General features: G+C 36.5%; 1 protein-coding gene across 1 annotated transcript in view; it reads right to left on the bottom strand.

The window, feature by feature from the left end:
* Positions 1–3,391: 3,391 nt before the first annotated feature.
* Positions 3,392–12,635, bottom strand: part of TRPM7 (transient receptor potential cation channel subfamily M member 7) — a 67,293-nt gene continuing 58,049 nt past the window's right edge. The window contains exons 28-40 of the mRNA XM_035899560.1: positions 12,016–12,075; positions 10,236–10,317; positions 9,763–9,833; positions 9,240–9,277; positions 8,524–8,549; positions 8,071–8,121; positions 7,917–7,982; positions 7,016–7,299; positions 6,556–6,638; positions 6,023–6,228; positions 5,364–5,415; positions 5,166–5,272; positions 3,392–4,172 (exon numbers count right to left, since the gene is read on the bottom strand). Of these exons, the coding sequence (XP_035755453.1) occupies positions 4,042–4,172; positions 5,166–5,272; positions 5,364–5,415; positions 6,023–6,228; positions 6,556–6,638; positions 7,016–7,299; positions 7,917–7,982; positions 8,071–8,121; positions 8,524–8,549; positions 9,240–9,277; positions 9,763–9,833; positions 10,236–10,317; positions 12,016–12,075 (1,257 nt within the window). The 3' untranslated portion in view covers positions 3,392–4,041. The remainder of the gene's footprint in view (positions 4,173–5,165; positions 5,273–5,363; positions 5,416–6,022; positions 6,229–6,555; positions 6,639–7,015; positions 7,300–7,916; positions 7,983–8,070; positions 8,122–8,523; positions 8,550–9,239; positions 9,278–9,762; positions 9,834–10,235; positions 10,318–12,015; positions 12,076–12,635) is intronic.

Genomic DNA, 12,635 nt, shown 5'->3' with positions numbered 1-12,635 from the left:
TCAGGCCCCACCGTAGCTGATAGGAAGGAACTGTATCCTGATTTCACTCTGTTAATGACAAGCATGAGCACAGCCAAGCATTTATTTAGAGCAAGAGCACCAAAGAAGATACGTTGCAAAACATACTGAGAACAGTAGACAGAAGGAAGGAACCAAGTAATCTGTTTTCCTTATACAGGACAGGGAACAACGACACTGCAAGCTATTTAGCAGTTGGCAGCACTAATGAGGGCCGTTTCAACCTCCGCTAATCCTTAAAAACATTCTCATCAAAAGTATGAGTCCTTGCCTTCCTACAGAGGGCAACACATTAAAGAAAAGGAGGAAGATAAGCTGAAGAAACATACTGAAAAGCAAGTGCTATGGTCATACACAGGCTGATGGCAGCATTAGAATGCACTTTTTGAAGCCATTACCAGGGAACAGTAAGTTAAATCCAATCTGTAATAGCTGTCGTGCAGGTAGAACAAAATTTGTATTGAAAACTTTAAGTCACTGAAATAAACATATTGTCACTATTTTAAGACGCCTATAAATCCATATAGCTGAATCTGACTCTTAGAACCAAGATCAGCAATGCTAACGTGCATCATTCATGAAGACAAAAGCATATGCTTATTCCCACTTTTTGTGGAATCCGAACCTATTTTAACATAACACGATACACAAATCCACATCAGTGCTACCTACTGCAAGCTCAGCGGCTGAGAATTAACTTACTATTGCTCTCACCACAAAATAGATTACTTGCAAGGAAAAGTGTTAATTTTAAAAAGAAAGATTAAATCACCAGAAGTCTTTCCAGAAGCATTGTTGTATTGGAAAAAAAAAAAAAAAGAAGTTTTTTTCCCCAACTGGTCTTTTAGGAACATTCAACATGAACTGTTACTACCAAGTTTTCAGCTGTAGTCTTTCCCCTCTTCCAAATTCTTGCAGTGTTAACTGTTGTGGCATTAAGCAAGACGCAACCACAAAGAATGAACATGTAGGAAATCACTGCTGCAGGCTTAAAAGCCAACTCCCTCTTTTCCCAAAATCACATGGCTGCTGAGCAGCAGCTAGGAAACCAGCCCCCCCGGGACACTCACCTTTGCGTACTTTGCCACAACGTATTTAGGCTTGATTTTCTCTGAAATTTTCCAACACCTACATACTGCAAGAAATCAGTCAAAGCAGCTAAATTTGCTGGATTAATTTAAAGAATCAATTAGTGCACTTGTGTATTTGAGGTTTCTGCATAAAGAAATATTGATGCTGGAGGAAATTAAAGAGCATTTTAAAATAGAAATTACATAAGTAATCAACATTAGTCTACAAGTACATAATATCCAGTTTAATCTGTTATTCCATTAAATCAAATCTCTCTCTCAATAAATGAATGTTTATCTTCTAATGAAAACATCCTGGTTTTGGATAGTTAACATTAGTTCTAGTGCTGCTTCTACTTTCCTCCCCTTCGGTAATCAAAAGGAAATTTAAAAGCTAAAGGATCACAAGTCTTCTCTATTCATAGAGCGATGAGGTTTCAGCTTTTTTGAGTGACACTTGATGTTCTCAACCAAAATAAATCATCCAGGGTAATCTTCATGCTCCTAGAGCCATCAATAGGACGTGGTATTATCCTAACACAGTCAGGCTACTCCTTCGAACCAACTTGGCTTTTTTTTCTTTGCCACCACACCTTTCCAATGCCCTCCCTGAAGGATACTTACATTTATGGGTCTTTTCTGCTAGTGTGATGAAGATAATTTGTGAAAGTTGTAACTTTCACCCCCCCTGCAATTTAGACACAGGCTTCTCATAATTCTAGCTCTAAGTCTTACAGAGTAAACTAGCACTCGTGGCAGGAAGATGTACAAAAATATCTACAGTCTTAACCACCCAAGTCTTACATACATTCCCCAACCCTGTTTGTCCCTTTTGGTCTTGGAAAGGCTTCAGGCCTGGTCACTGCTACACAGAGGGGAGGGAACACCCCCCCCACCACAAAAGTTACCTCTCTTTATTTTGTTAAGAAATGAGCCACAGGCAAAAGTACTGAAGATGGGTATATCATGGTTGTAAAAATTAACTGTACATGTGAAGTATTTGTCAGGAAACATAGTTTCATAACTTTTTACTTACAATTTTCCCAAAACAGCTTTCCTATTTCATATACTGGATTTGGTCACATTTTCACACCACCTGAGGCCCCTCTAGAAATCCTTACAGAGTAACTGTTGCTGTTACTTGGCTAAGAATATAGCATTGAAAAGGTGTAAGTACATCTTGAATAACTGCCCATTACCTCACAGCAACAGAAGGGGATGCAGTCAAGAATCCATGAAGCAGCTCCTAATTCAAATCAAACACTGTGAAGACCTTTAAGACATTTTTGTCTCATTTACCCATTAACCCTATTACATATGTTTGTCTACTATGAGCGTTTTCCCTTCCCCCTGCCCCCCCTCCCAGTTTCTGGTGTTAGCCAAAGTTGAGATACCTCAAAGGCAGACAACTGCTTTGATCCAGCATGGCAAATTCTACATTTCTGCATAGAGTTACTTAAATTCACCCAAATAACCTTTCAGACTAAGACGGACAGCAGAAGTCTGTAAACAAGAATAAATTTATTTTAGATTCTTTAAAGATTTAATGATATACAAAATGTATACAGTATTATATCCTTATAACATTTTACCTTTCCCCGTCAAACATAAAACACCATTTAAACAGCTATTGTGTTCGTGCCTTAGGTCTGTATCTATAAGATACACTACTGAATAAAAAAATTTGTAGAGCTATATACTGCCCTTTTAATTAAAAATTACAAATTAGTACCTATGTAACAAACAAACAAAAAGAAAAAAAAAATCGCAGCATGAAACTTCAGTTGGACAACAGTTCTTTCTTGCTGAATGCTCAACAATATTTGGGACAGTTAAATTACATTTTATTGGCATGAAAGGTGCATTGCAATCTCCCGTACTTTACATAATGCTAATCCAACCCTAGTCTCTCTTAAATAAGTACCACAAATAACATAACATTAAAGATGTTTTCTACACAATTTTAAATACATTTAAAAGTTATGTGTACATTCAGTTTTGAATATACTGGTTTTACGAGATCTTTGGAAGGCATAACTTCTGAAGCAGTCACTACATACGAGGAAAAGCACTTCCAACTTGTGTTCTTACAAGGCAACTTATTTGGACCAGTACATACTATTTCTTCTATTAAATATGATTATACCGGTCTATCATGGCTTTGTTACTATTTGATGGTGACTTGATAAAATTGAAATGTATAAAACGAGAAATTTCATTATGCACAATTAGGGCTCTATTCCACAAAAAAAAAAAAAACAAAAAAAAAAACCAAACCAAAACAAAAAAACCACCAAACCTGAACAAAACAGCTTTACAGCCACGAAGCCGAATCCTGATTCAGGAGATGCTCTCTCTCTATTGGAACAGATCAAGTTCCTACCTTCAACCTCATATACACTGGCATCATATACACACCTCATTTGGCTCTGTCCTCTTCAAAAGGCCAGATTAAAAGACATCCGGTGAGAAAACATTAGTGGAACACTTCCAAAAACGCTCAAAGCATACTCTGGCATTACAGAGGTAGGTGCTTTCTCCTGTCTTTTGCTGACTGACAGTAAGACAGCTGCCAAACAGACAAATGCTTTACCTTGAAACATTAGCTAGCAAAATCCTTTTGGTTGAAGGCATATTGCACACCACAGGACTACAGAGAGAAAATCCTCCACTAAACCAAAACAAAATAAAAAAATAAACCTTCTGCTAAAAAGCCCCTTTAAAAATGTATCTTAAATACTCGTCATTATCCAACCTTTAAAGTGATCAGCCACCAAGCTGTTCTCTGTAGATGGTTATCACAAGTTGTTAGGCCCTTAGATTACGGACCAGGCAAAATTCCACTTATACAGCAATCCTTGTTTTGACATATCTTTCTTTTAATTACAGTGAAGGAAAGATAAATGACAACTTTGTGACATTCCATGATGAAGCCACTGATTTGGTCACATCATTAGAGCATCAGACGAATAGAATTAGCTGAATCAGATTCTTTGGTGCAGCTTCCAGGCTGAATTGTCAATTCAGGGGAATCATCCTGAGGAAATATGATCTTGTCAGGTGTGTAATCATTCCTCTTCAGATCTGTACAAACAAAATGAAGTCATATTGATTACTTTTTCTTGAGCTAGGAGAATCAATGGGGCATAAAAGTCTTTCAAAGAATTGGGTACGCATATGTACTTATAAAGAAGAATTCCTCAATATGCATTACATGAAAAAAGGATGTTTTTATCACCCATGTAATCAGAAGCCTATAGCTCTGCTTTAAAAAGTGATGGAAAGCTCAGAATTATTTTTGTAGATATTATAGCAAGTATTGAGTCAACTTTCCATGGAAAGTGGATCCTTCTCCATGATCTGTTTTGGCATTACCAGGATTTAAAATAAATGACCTCTCTTCATGTGAGGTCACAACCTGGAAGTCTGAAACAGGCAGGAATCATGCAAGTTCCTTATGTTGTTCTGCTGAAGTTTAAAAACCTGATACAGAGAAACAATTTCAAGGTTTGAGATGAGTGTAGTGTAGTCCATGCAGCAAAAATATCTGGAATTGGAAGTTTTTAACAGAATGAATTTCTGCAGACCTAGATGTGCTTTTAAAAACAAACAAAAAACCCAAACAGCAAAGAAACAAACACCTCAAATACAAAAAAAACCCCAACCCAACCTAAAACAACAAAACAAAAAAACCCCACAAACCAAAAAAACCCCAACCAACCCAAAACAAACACAAGCACCATTTTCTTTAGAAAGCCTGAAGGTTTGCAATCATCACGACCTGCTTTTCCTACATTTTCTAGGAACCCCTATCATTTTTTTACTGTACCTTCTAAAGTCTTGATCAATTAGTCTACCTTCCTCAAATACTGTACATATGGATGTAGAACACACAGACGTTCTTAACTGGTTAATTTAATATTTTATCTTCAAATGACTTATCACTTTAAACGTCAATTACAAAACTGCTGTTTACTACTTATTCCACTTTCACAGCATGACATAACTATTTCGTAACATATCATAAAACATTTCATGACAAGAGTGTCTCAGAAGAAGAAATACAGCAACTCTTACCAGGAAGTTTAAGTTTTCTGCAGCAGGAATTACAGTGATGCTTCGCTCTGAAGTTTTTTATTGCATCCTCTCCCAGATTGGCTGGACCAAACACCATATCATATGACCTTAGAAATAAAGTGCACATAAACATGGGTTGCATGTGTTCTCTAGTGAAAATTTTATAATACTTTTCTTTAAATCCTTCTTTAACCTTACCTTTTTTCTCCAGCTTTTATTACAGAGGGATCTGTCAAATTTTCACCAACACCTTCAGACAGCACACAAAGAAAAAGTTAAATCTGATACATTACATAAATGCATTAATATTAAAAAGCCTTGGCATCCTTAGCTATAACTTCTCAGCTTCCCCAAGAATAAAAGCAGGGGGGAAAAAAAAATTCACAAAAAAACCTACACCCAACCCAAGTGACATGATGCTCTTTACCCTTACAAAAATTGCTCCTAAACAAGTATTTTGTACTTCTCTGATTTCTTCCACCTATTTTTACATCTGCCTGCAATTCCTATCTTTAGTTTTCACCCGCATGGAAGAAGTTTCCTGTATAGTTCTCACAGCCAGAATATCTGACACACAAATCAGGATAAATACAGCTTACCATACTGGCCCTACAAAAATGTGCAATAACACAGAATTTTTTATGGTGCATATCATTAGAAAAAGATGTATATATTTATATTCCCTGTGCTGTTTTAAGATTTAAGACAACCATAGATTCAGATTAACTAGACCAAGATGCACTAAATAATGCTTGTTATTTATTAAAGGAATATGAATTCTTAACAAAACCCATCACAAGAAAAACCCACATACATCTCTCTTGGCCCCAATCCCAATTTCAAAATAAGGACATTACCTTGCAGATCTAGCACCAACAATTCCCCTCTTGTATATTCGTAAGTCCAGTGGCTGAAAGCTAGCATAACCTCCTCTAGCATGTTAGTTGGAATTATTTCATCACCATTATTGTTGTTATACTTTCTAAACTCTCCTGTCATGCACTCTTCAACTGCAAACCACTGGCCAGCAGAGTGGCAATATAACAGGAAAACTTCCAGAAACCTAGTAAAAAGCATATTTAATGAATATACTGCAAAAACAAATGGCAAATGTATCACCACTACTAGATATTTGAGTTATTAATAATTTAAATAATTTGAAACTATTACACAAATTCATTTATATTATCACACTAGGCTAGAATTGGTGCAAAAAGTATCAACAGAAAATACTGCCAAGGCTAATTCTGCTTAACACATTCATAATAATGTTCCAAGATGTATATTCACGTATCGACACCTTAATATATTTGCTCCACTTGTTAACAGCCTTGTAGGCATTATTCTGTGTCAAAAGTATGCAACGTAATGGAAGTTTAAATACACTCACCTTGGAGAGTATGGAATGGATTTGGGCTTCATTTGATTGAAAGCAAAGGTGAGCTTCTGTGCTGCCCTCTGCTGTTGAATTTCCTACAATTCAAAGCCCGTATTTCATTAGCTGCGTTATATGACAGGGCACACTGAGGAGCCAAAAAGGCAGCAGGAACAGTAGGTGTCGGTTCCCCCAAGACAGTGTAACTAATTACTTGTTTTTTAAATTATGCCTACGTTTTAAGAGTTTGAGCCCTGTGATTAAGCAAACCATACTGGAACAGAGTTTTTAACCCTTTACCTCAGAGAACTGCAGATTAACCTTTTTTCCTTTTTTTAATAAGTGTATGCAGGTTGGGGGAGTGGGGGGCAGGGGATGACGGACAGAACAGATGGGGATGGGGACAGGACCAGGGGAACCTGTTTAACATATAATGCCTATGTATGTTTAAACAATTGACAAGGATGAAACTTACTCTCAAGCACAAGTGTAACACAGTGTCCTCCTTATAAATGCTTGACCAAGTATTCACAACTTCAGGAAGGAAAGACTTGATGATATAAAGATGTCCTGATTTCAGGATATCATATTCTGACCATGTGCATACTACTTTAAGAGCTCGACGCAAACCTCCTCCCATCTCCTCTTTACTTAAAAATTCAATTTTAGCACAGAGTCCTAGTTGTGACCAGGAAGACATGCTGTTGTTCAAGATGCTGGGAGAACTTTCTTCAAGGCGATACACAGTGACTGGTTCACCTATGTTACAACACAAAAGGCAATTACTGCATTTCATTTTCCAAGTTTAAAAGCACTGAAACCTATAGCTTCTTAGATTTCAACATGCTGCAGTGTTAAGTAGTTACTAACATCCTGAATTAACAAAAAAATTTAAACTAGCCCTAGAGGGAAGACCTCTCTCCAACTTCTGTCATAGTAGTACAGCAGTTTTGTCCTCCTAGTTAGAATTATTAATGATATTGTATAAACAGCATTAAGAACACTGAATAAATGTTTGTTTACACTTTATACGAGTCAAGGCAACTTAAAGGCATCCTTCCAGAATAGGTTGTTATAAAAACTGCTAGTACAATACTATCATCACTGTATCACTATTTCTGAGGACAGCTACAATTAAATCTAATTTCATAATCATGTGAGCTGCCCTAGCAAAGGTGTCACACTCGTTTATATTTTTGAGTGCTACAAGACAGACACTAGACATCTTTTAGTTCACTAGAAGTTTAGTTTCACATGTGCTATGAGCAAGTGTGAAATTTGGCTTGATCATTCTGTATTAGGAGGAATCTGTACAGAGTTTTGTTTTCTTCCCCAAATGACCATAGTGAGCCAGCAACAAGAAGTACAATTCTTACCTCTGGGAGGCACAGGAGTGAATGGAATGCTCTGTGATAATCTCATCAAGTTATTTCTTTCTACAGCTAGAGGAAAATTACAGCATTCATTAAAGTTTAAGGATCTAATAAGCATCACTAAAAATATAAGCATTAGTTCATAAGAGGGACTGACCTGAGTAATAGTAATTGATATCCATGATAGGCTTGAAAGGAGATGCAATGCCTGAAAGATTAAAAATAAAGAAAAAAAAAAAAAGAAAAAAGATACTACTGCCTGCTACCTGTATTGTGTTTTAAAATTACCACGTGCAAAGGACACTTGCAAAGTAACGAGAATTTGAAAAATATTTGCTGTGCAGAAAACTAAGTATCATGTTTAGCTCTTCAGTACCTGGCGGGGCGGGATAGGGTTTAAAAAAAAAAATTGTAGTGCTCAGTGGTAGGCTATTTATTAAAAAACAACCACAAAAAAACCCCAAACAAAGAAAAAACCCAACAAAAAAACCCCACTATTTTGTGTATATTAAGTTCCAACTTATCAGTAGTTAAATACATTCTCATATAAGACCCAAACAGTTGCTTATTTGAAAAGCTCCCAGCCTGTTTGTCGCGGAAACAAACTTACCATTCAATGCATCTTCTTCAGATGGCCTGTGAAATTCCACAAAACCAACAGTCATTACTTCTTAAAACTTATTTTGTATTCACTGATTTTGACACTAGGTCACCTTGTTAACCTCACAGTACCGCTTTTATCCTATTTTTTCAAGGGCAGTACAGGTTTCTTAATTACAAAACAGTAATGGAAGGCGGTTAAGTAATCTCATGTTTTTAGAGCTAAACTTTAAATACCACCAAGTCACGCACAACATTATGTAAAGTTGCATCACAAGAGCTTGTTCCCACAAAGGTGCTTTAATTAAAACTTGTTCACAACAGCTTACCCTTCTGTTATCAGATTAATAAGATAATGGCTTTAACAGTTAACTCAGGGGATAATTGTTAACAAGAGCAATGTCTGCACAATTTCAGAAAAGGTTTACGGTTTGAAAGGTTGGGTAAAGACCTTTACCAGGAATCTAGCCCTTTAGTAAGTGTCAACACAGTCATTTTCATTTAAGGGCATGTTTTGCCCTCTGACATGAGATCCCATTAATCTAAATAGAACCTGTCAAAGCATTCCAGTGAACCCATTCAGTTATTTATTAGAAAAAACCCTTAAACCTTGTTTTTTCATTAAATGCAACTGAATGCCACTATACCTAAAGACAACAACCAAAAAGAAAAACAAATCAAAATACAGAGTAATAAAATTGCTCCATTAGTAGAAAGCTTACTTACATTTGACTGCTATTTGAAGGTCTACCTTGTAACCAATCCTTTAAAACAAAGAAGGTTTTATAAGAAAAACTTAGTGTATTTAATTGGAGGTGGGGTGGGTAATGTGTTTTAAAGACCTTGCAGTACAGCCTATTGGAAATACTTCACCAGACTGTACTGAACTGCAGTTGAATGGAAAGACTCAAATACAACTGAGGAGTGGTATCTACAGTTAAAAGAACAGATAAAGCTATATATTTACTACTGGTTTATGGATTATATAAATCATTTTCTTAAACTAAAGTTGTGGATTTTTCCATAAACAGGAAGCAGCGCATGTTTTCACGGTGAGAATACGCACTATACGTAGTGGAAAACATGCACAACTCCTTCCCTCAGTCAAAATAGGTCCCCTTCTGTTGCCTCCTTGAACAAATGAGTCCACAAAAATCAGTATTATTCTTTACACAATCTGTTCCATCTCTGTTTGATCAGTTTCTAGTTCTGCTTAACAACATCATCAACAACGACGGAGGATACAAACCGTCAGTAAGGCTGCTTTAGAGTCTACTTGCTGAGTGTCTTCACTTGATGCTCTTCTACTCTTGCTGTATACTACAAATGAAAGAGATTCTTAACTGGACAAAGAACAGCACATGTCATTGTTACTCACCTATTTTCTAATAGAGTGAGCCACTAGAGAGGTTAATGTAGCTCCCCAAAAAAGCCTGATCCGCAGCTATCTGATCCTTACAAGTTTCCAGCACAGTCCCAACTAGAACACTTAGCTTTTTATGACTCTAGCTATCCATGGCAAATACAAGGTAGCAGAATTAAGCTGGCATAACTAGAACAACCACAATGAGACACAAGAGCAGATTCAAGTAGCACCAATCATAAACCTATTTCAAGATGCTTTAACTTGTTGTGTTTCCTTTGTATCTTCTTAGAATATGCATTACCAATACAATTTAGAGATAAAATTAGGTCACCTGAAAAGACTACACACACACTTACATTGTTCTGAATGGACTGCCAGAGGGTCAGTGAACCCACCGCAAGAACTAGATTGTCTTAGACCACAGTCAGTTTGAAGACCCTACAAAAAAATACACGTATCATTAGTCATCATTAACATTGTTTTCAACTAGTACTATTTTGGCACACAATCTGCTGCCCAATTTTCTTTTCTAGGACTATCTAGGATATCTTCTTCACCGAAAGGGTTGTCAGGCTCTGGAATGGGCTGCCCAGGGAGGTGGTAGAGTCCTCATCCTTGGAGGTATTTAAAAGAAGGATAGATGAGGTGCTTAGGGACAGGGTTTAATGGTGGGATGGCAGGGTTAGGTTAAAGGTTGGACTTGATGATCTCAAAGGTCTTTTCCAACCAAAGTGATTCTATGATTCATATTTTTTTTTAAACTTCTGGATGTACCTTAACTACCTTGCTGCCAAAAAAAAAAAAAAAAAAAAAAAAAAAAAAAAAAAAAAGTACCAGTCGAGTGCATAATTCAGTTAAAATGCTCGTCACGGTAACCATCAGACTACTGACCCATACCGGAAGAATTCTTTTAAAGAGAATGTTACAATAGGATACAGACTACAGAAATGTACATTACACTGGATGTCTACAAGCACCAAGTTCAGCTATTCTGTCACATGCTTTTGTTATTCTCATGTAAGAACTTGGCTCTGGCAGGAACTAAAGCTCAGTTCGAATCCACTGAAAATAGGAACAAAAACTAGAGAAGTGTCGCCACATAAAACCCTACAGTTTATGAATAGCATTTCCTTATGGACCTAGGATTTCCTTAATAATAATTCCGTACTTTCTGAGTATCTAATTGAGGCAGTCAAGCTTTTTGACAACAAAATATTTCTTCTGCCAAAAAAGGAGAAAGGCAGTTTCGTCACAAACTAGAGCTACATGTGGAACTGGCATAGGGCTGGAACATTCCTCAAAACCAGCCTATTAATTCCAATAGTTAGCTGAATAAAATATAAAAGTTCAGGATATTGAAGAATAAAAAACTAGAACTTGGAATGCTATGCCCTGCTTTGATTCCAAGATTTCTAAGAGTTAGGAAATTGTTACCACTCTTTTTCACCCTTCTCTCTTAAGGAACACACCCCCACACACACCTGTGTGTATGTAGAAGTGTCCAAAATGTGTATCTACACGTGTGTGCATGTGTGTATACACACCTACACGAGAAAGACTATTTCTTTACATCCTAAACATAACTACTTCACTGGAATGCAACACAGAGAATGCACCTGCTGAAAGTGTCTTCTGAAGAATCCTAAACATAACTACTTCACTGGAATGCAACATTATAGGTCCCATTTATAGGTCTATATGCATTTCAGTGTTCTGCATCCATCTTCAGCATCTTACAATCAATGACTGTGGGGCCTACATGAAAGTTAAGAATCAAAGCTGTCCCACCAGTTACGTGGGACAACTCTTTTGTTATGTGTTTAAGAACAGCGGTAACTGTCTGGAAATGCTACTGGAGTAGCCAATAGTACCAAACACTGGAACTATTCAGACCTACGTCCAGGATACATCCAGCTATATTTATACAAAGGTGCAACTGCACAAGTTTTTGTTTGGTTTTGGTTTTTGTTTGTTTCTTTTGTTTTTGGGGTTTTTTTACTTTTTTAAAATCAATGACCAGCATTTACTTACAGATAATGATATAAGAAAAGAGTTTTCTCTGTCTTTGCTGCAAAGAATACATTCACTATCTGGTGAAAATAATGCCTCTCATAAAGAGGAAACTTCTTTGCTTACTTGAAGTCTGGTTGTCTCTATGCCCTCCAATATAGCTTTTTTGAAGTCTTCCTGTTGCTCCTATTAAAAAACCCAAAATAAACCGTAAACATTATTACCAAAAAAAACCCACGCCAAAAACACACACACACAAAAAGCTTTTTGGTCACACATCATACTTATCAGAAGGTCCAGAAGGAGCAACTCAGCAGAACACTGACATTGCAAATGGCCATAATGCAATTTCTCAGAGTCAGATTCTCCCCTGCAATTTTAGTTTAGTGACCAGTTCATTAGAAAGGCCTTTTCTTCTTGGAAGCATAATGAACAATTTTTGTCACTTTTAAAAATTATATACACTATCATCTTGCTCTAGAGAATATCATGTAATCACTGAAATCTTCCTAAATGCTGATCTTGAACTTTATGCATGTCAAAAGTTTCATTAAACACTAATTATGGGATATATAACTTTATCTTAATTTGCAGTTGTAGTCATCTCCGCTTTCATATCCTCAGATCTTGTTTAATATTTCATTAGTGTCATATTATGAAGCAACAGTACTTGATGTGCAGTTAAGGTTGCATGAGTTGTCACCAGATCTTTTTAATATTTTTTTTTAAATCATAAAACAGACACA

The sequence above is a fragment of the Egretta garzetta genome, unplaced genomic scaffold (genome assembly GCF_000687185.1).
Source record: "Egretta garzetta isolate BGI_Z169 unplaced genomic scaffold, ASM68718v1 scaffold287, whole genome shotgun sequence".
Classification (NCBI taxonomy): Eukaryota; Metazoa; Chordata; class Aves; order Pelecaniformes; family Ardeidae; genus Egretta; species Egretta garzetta.
Note: the sequence above shows the minus strand (reverse complement) of the source record. Positions and strands in the feature narration are given on the sequence as shown.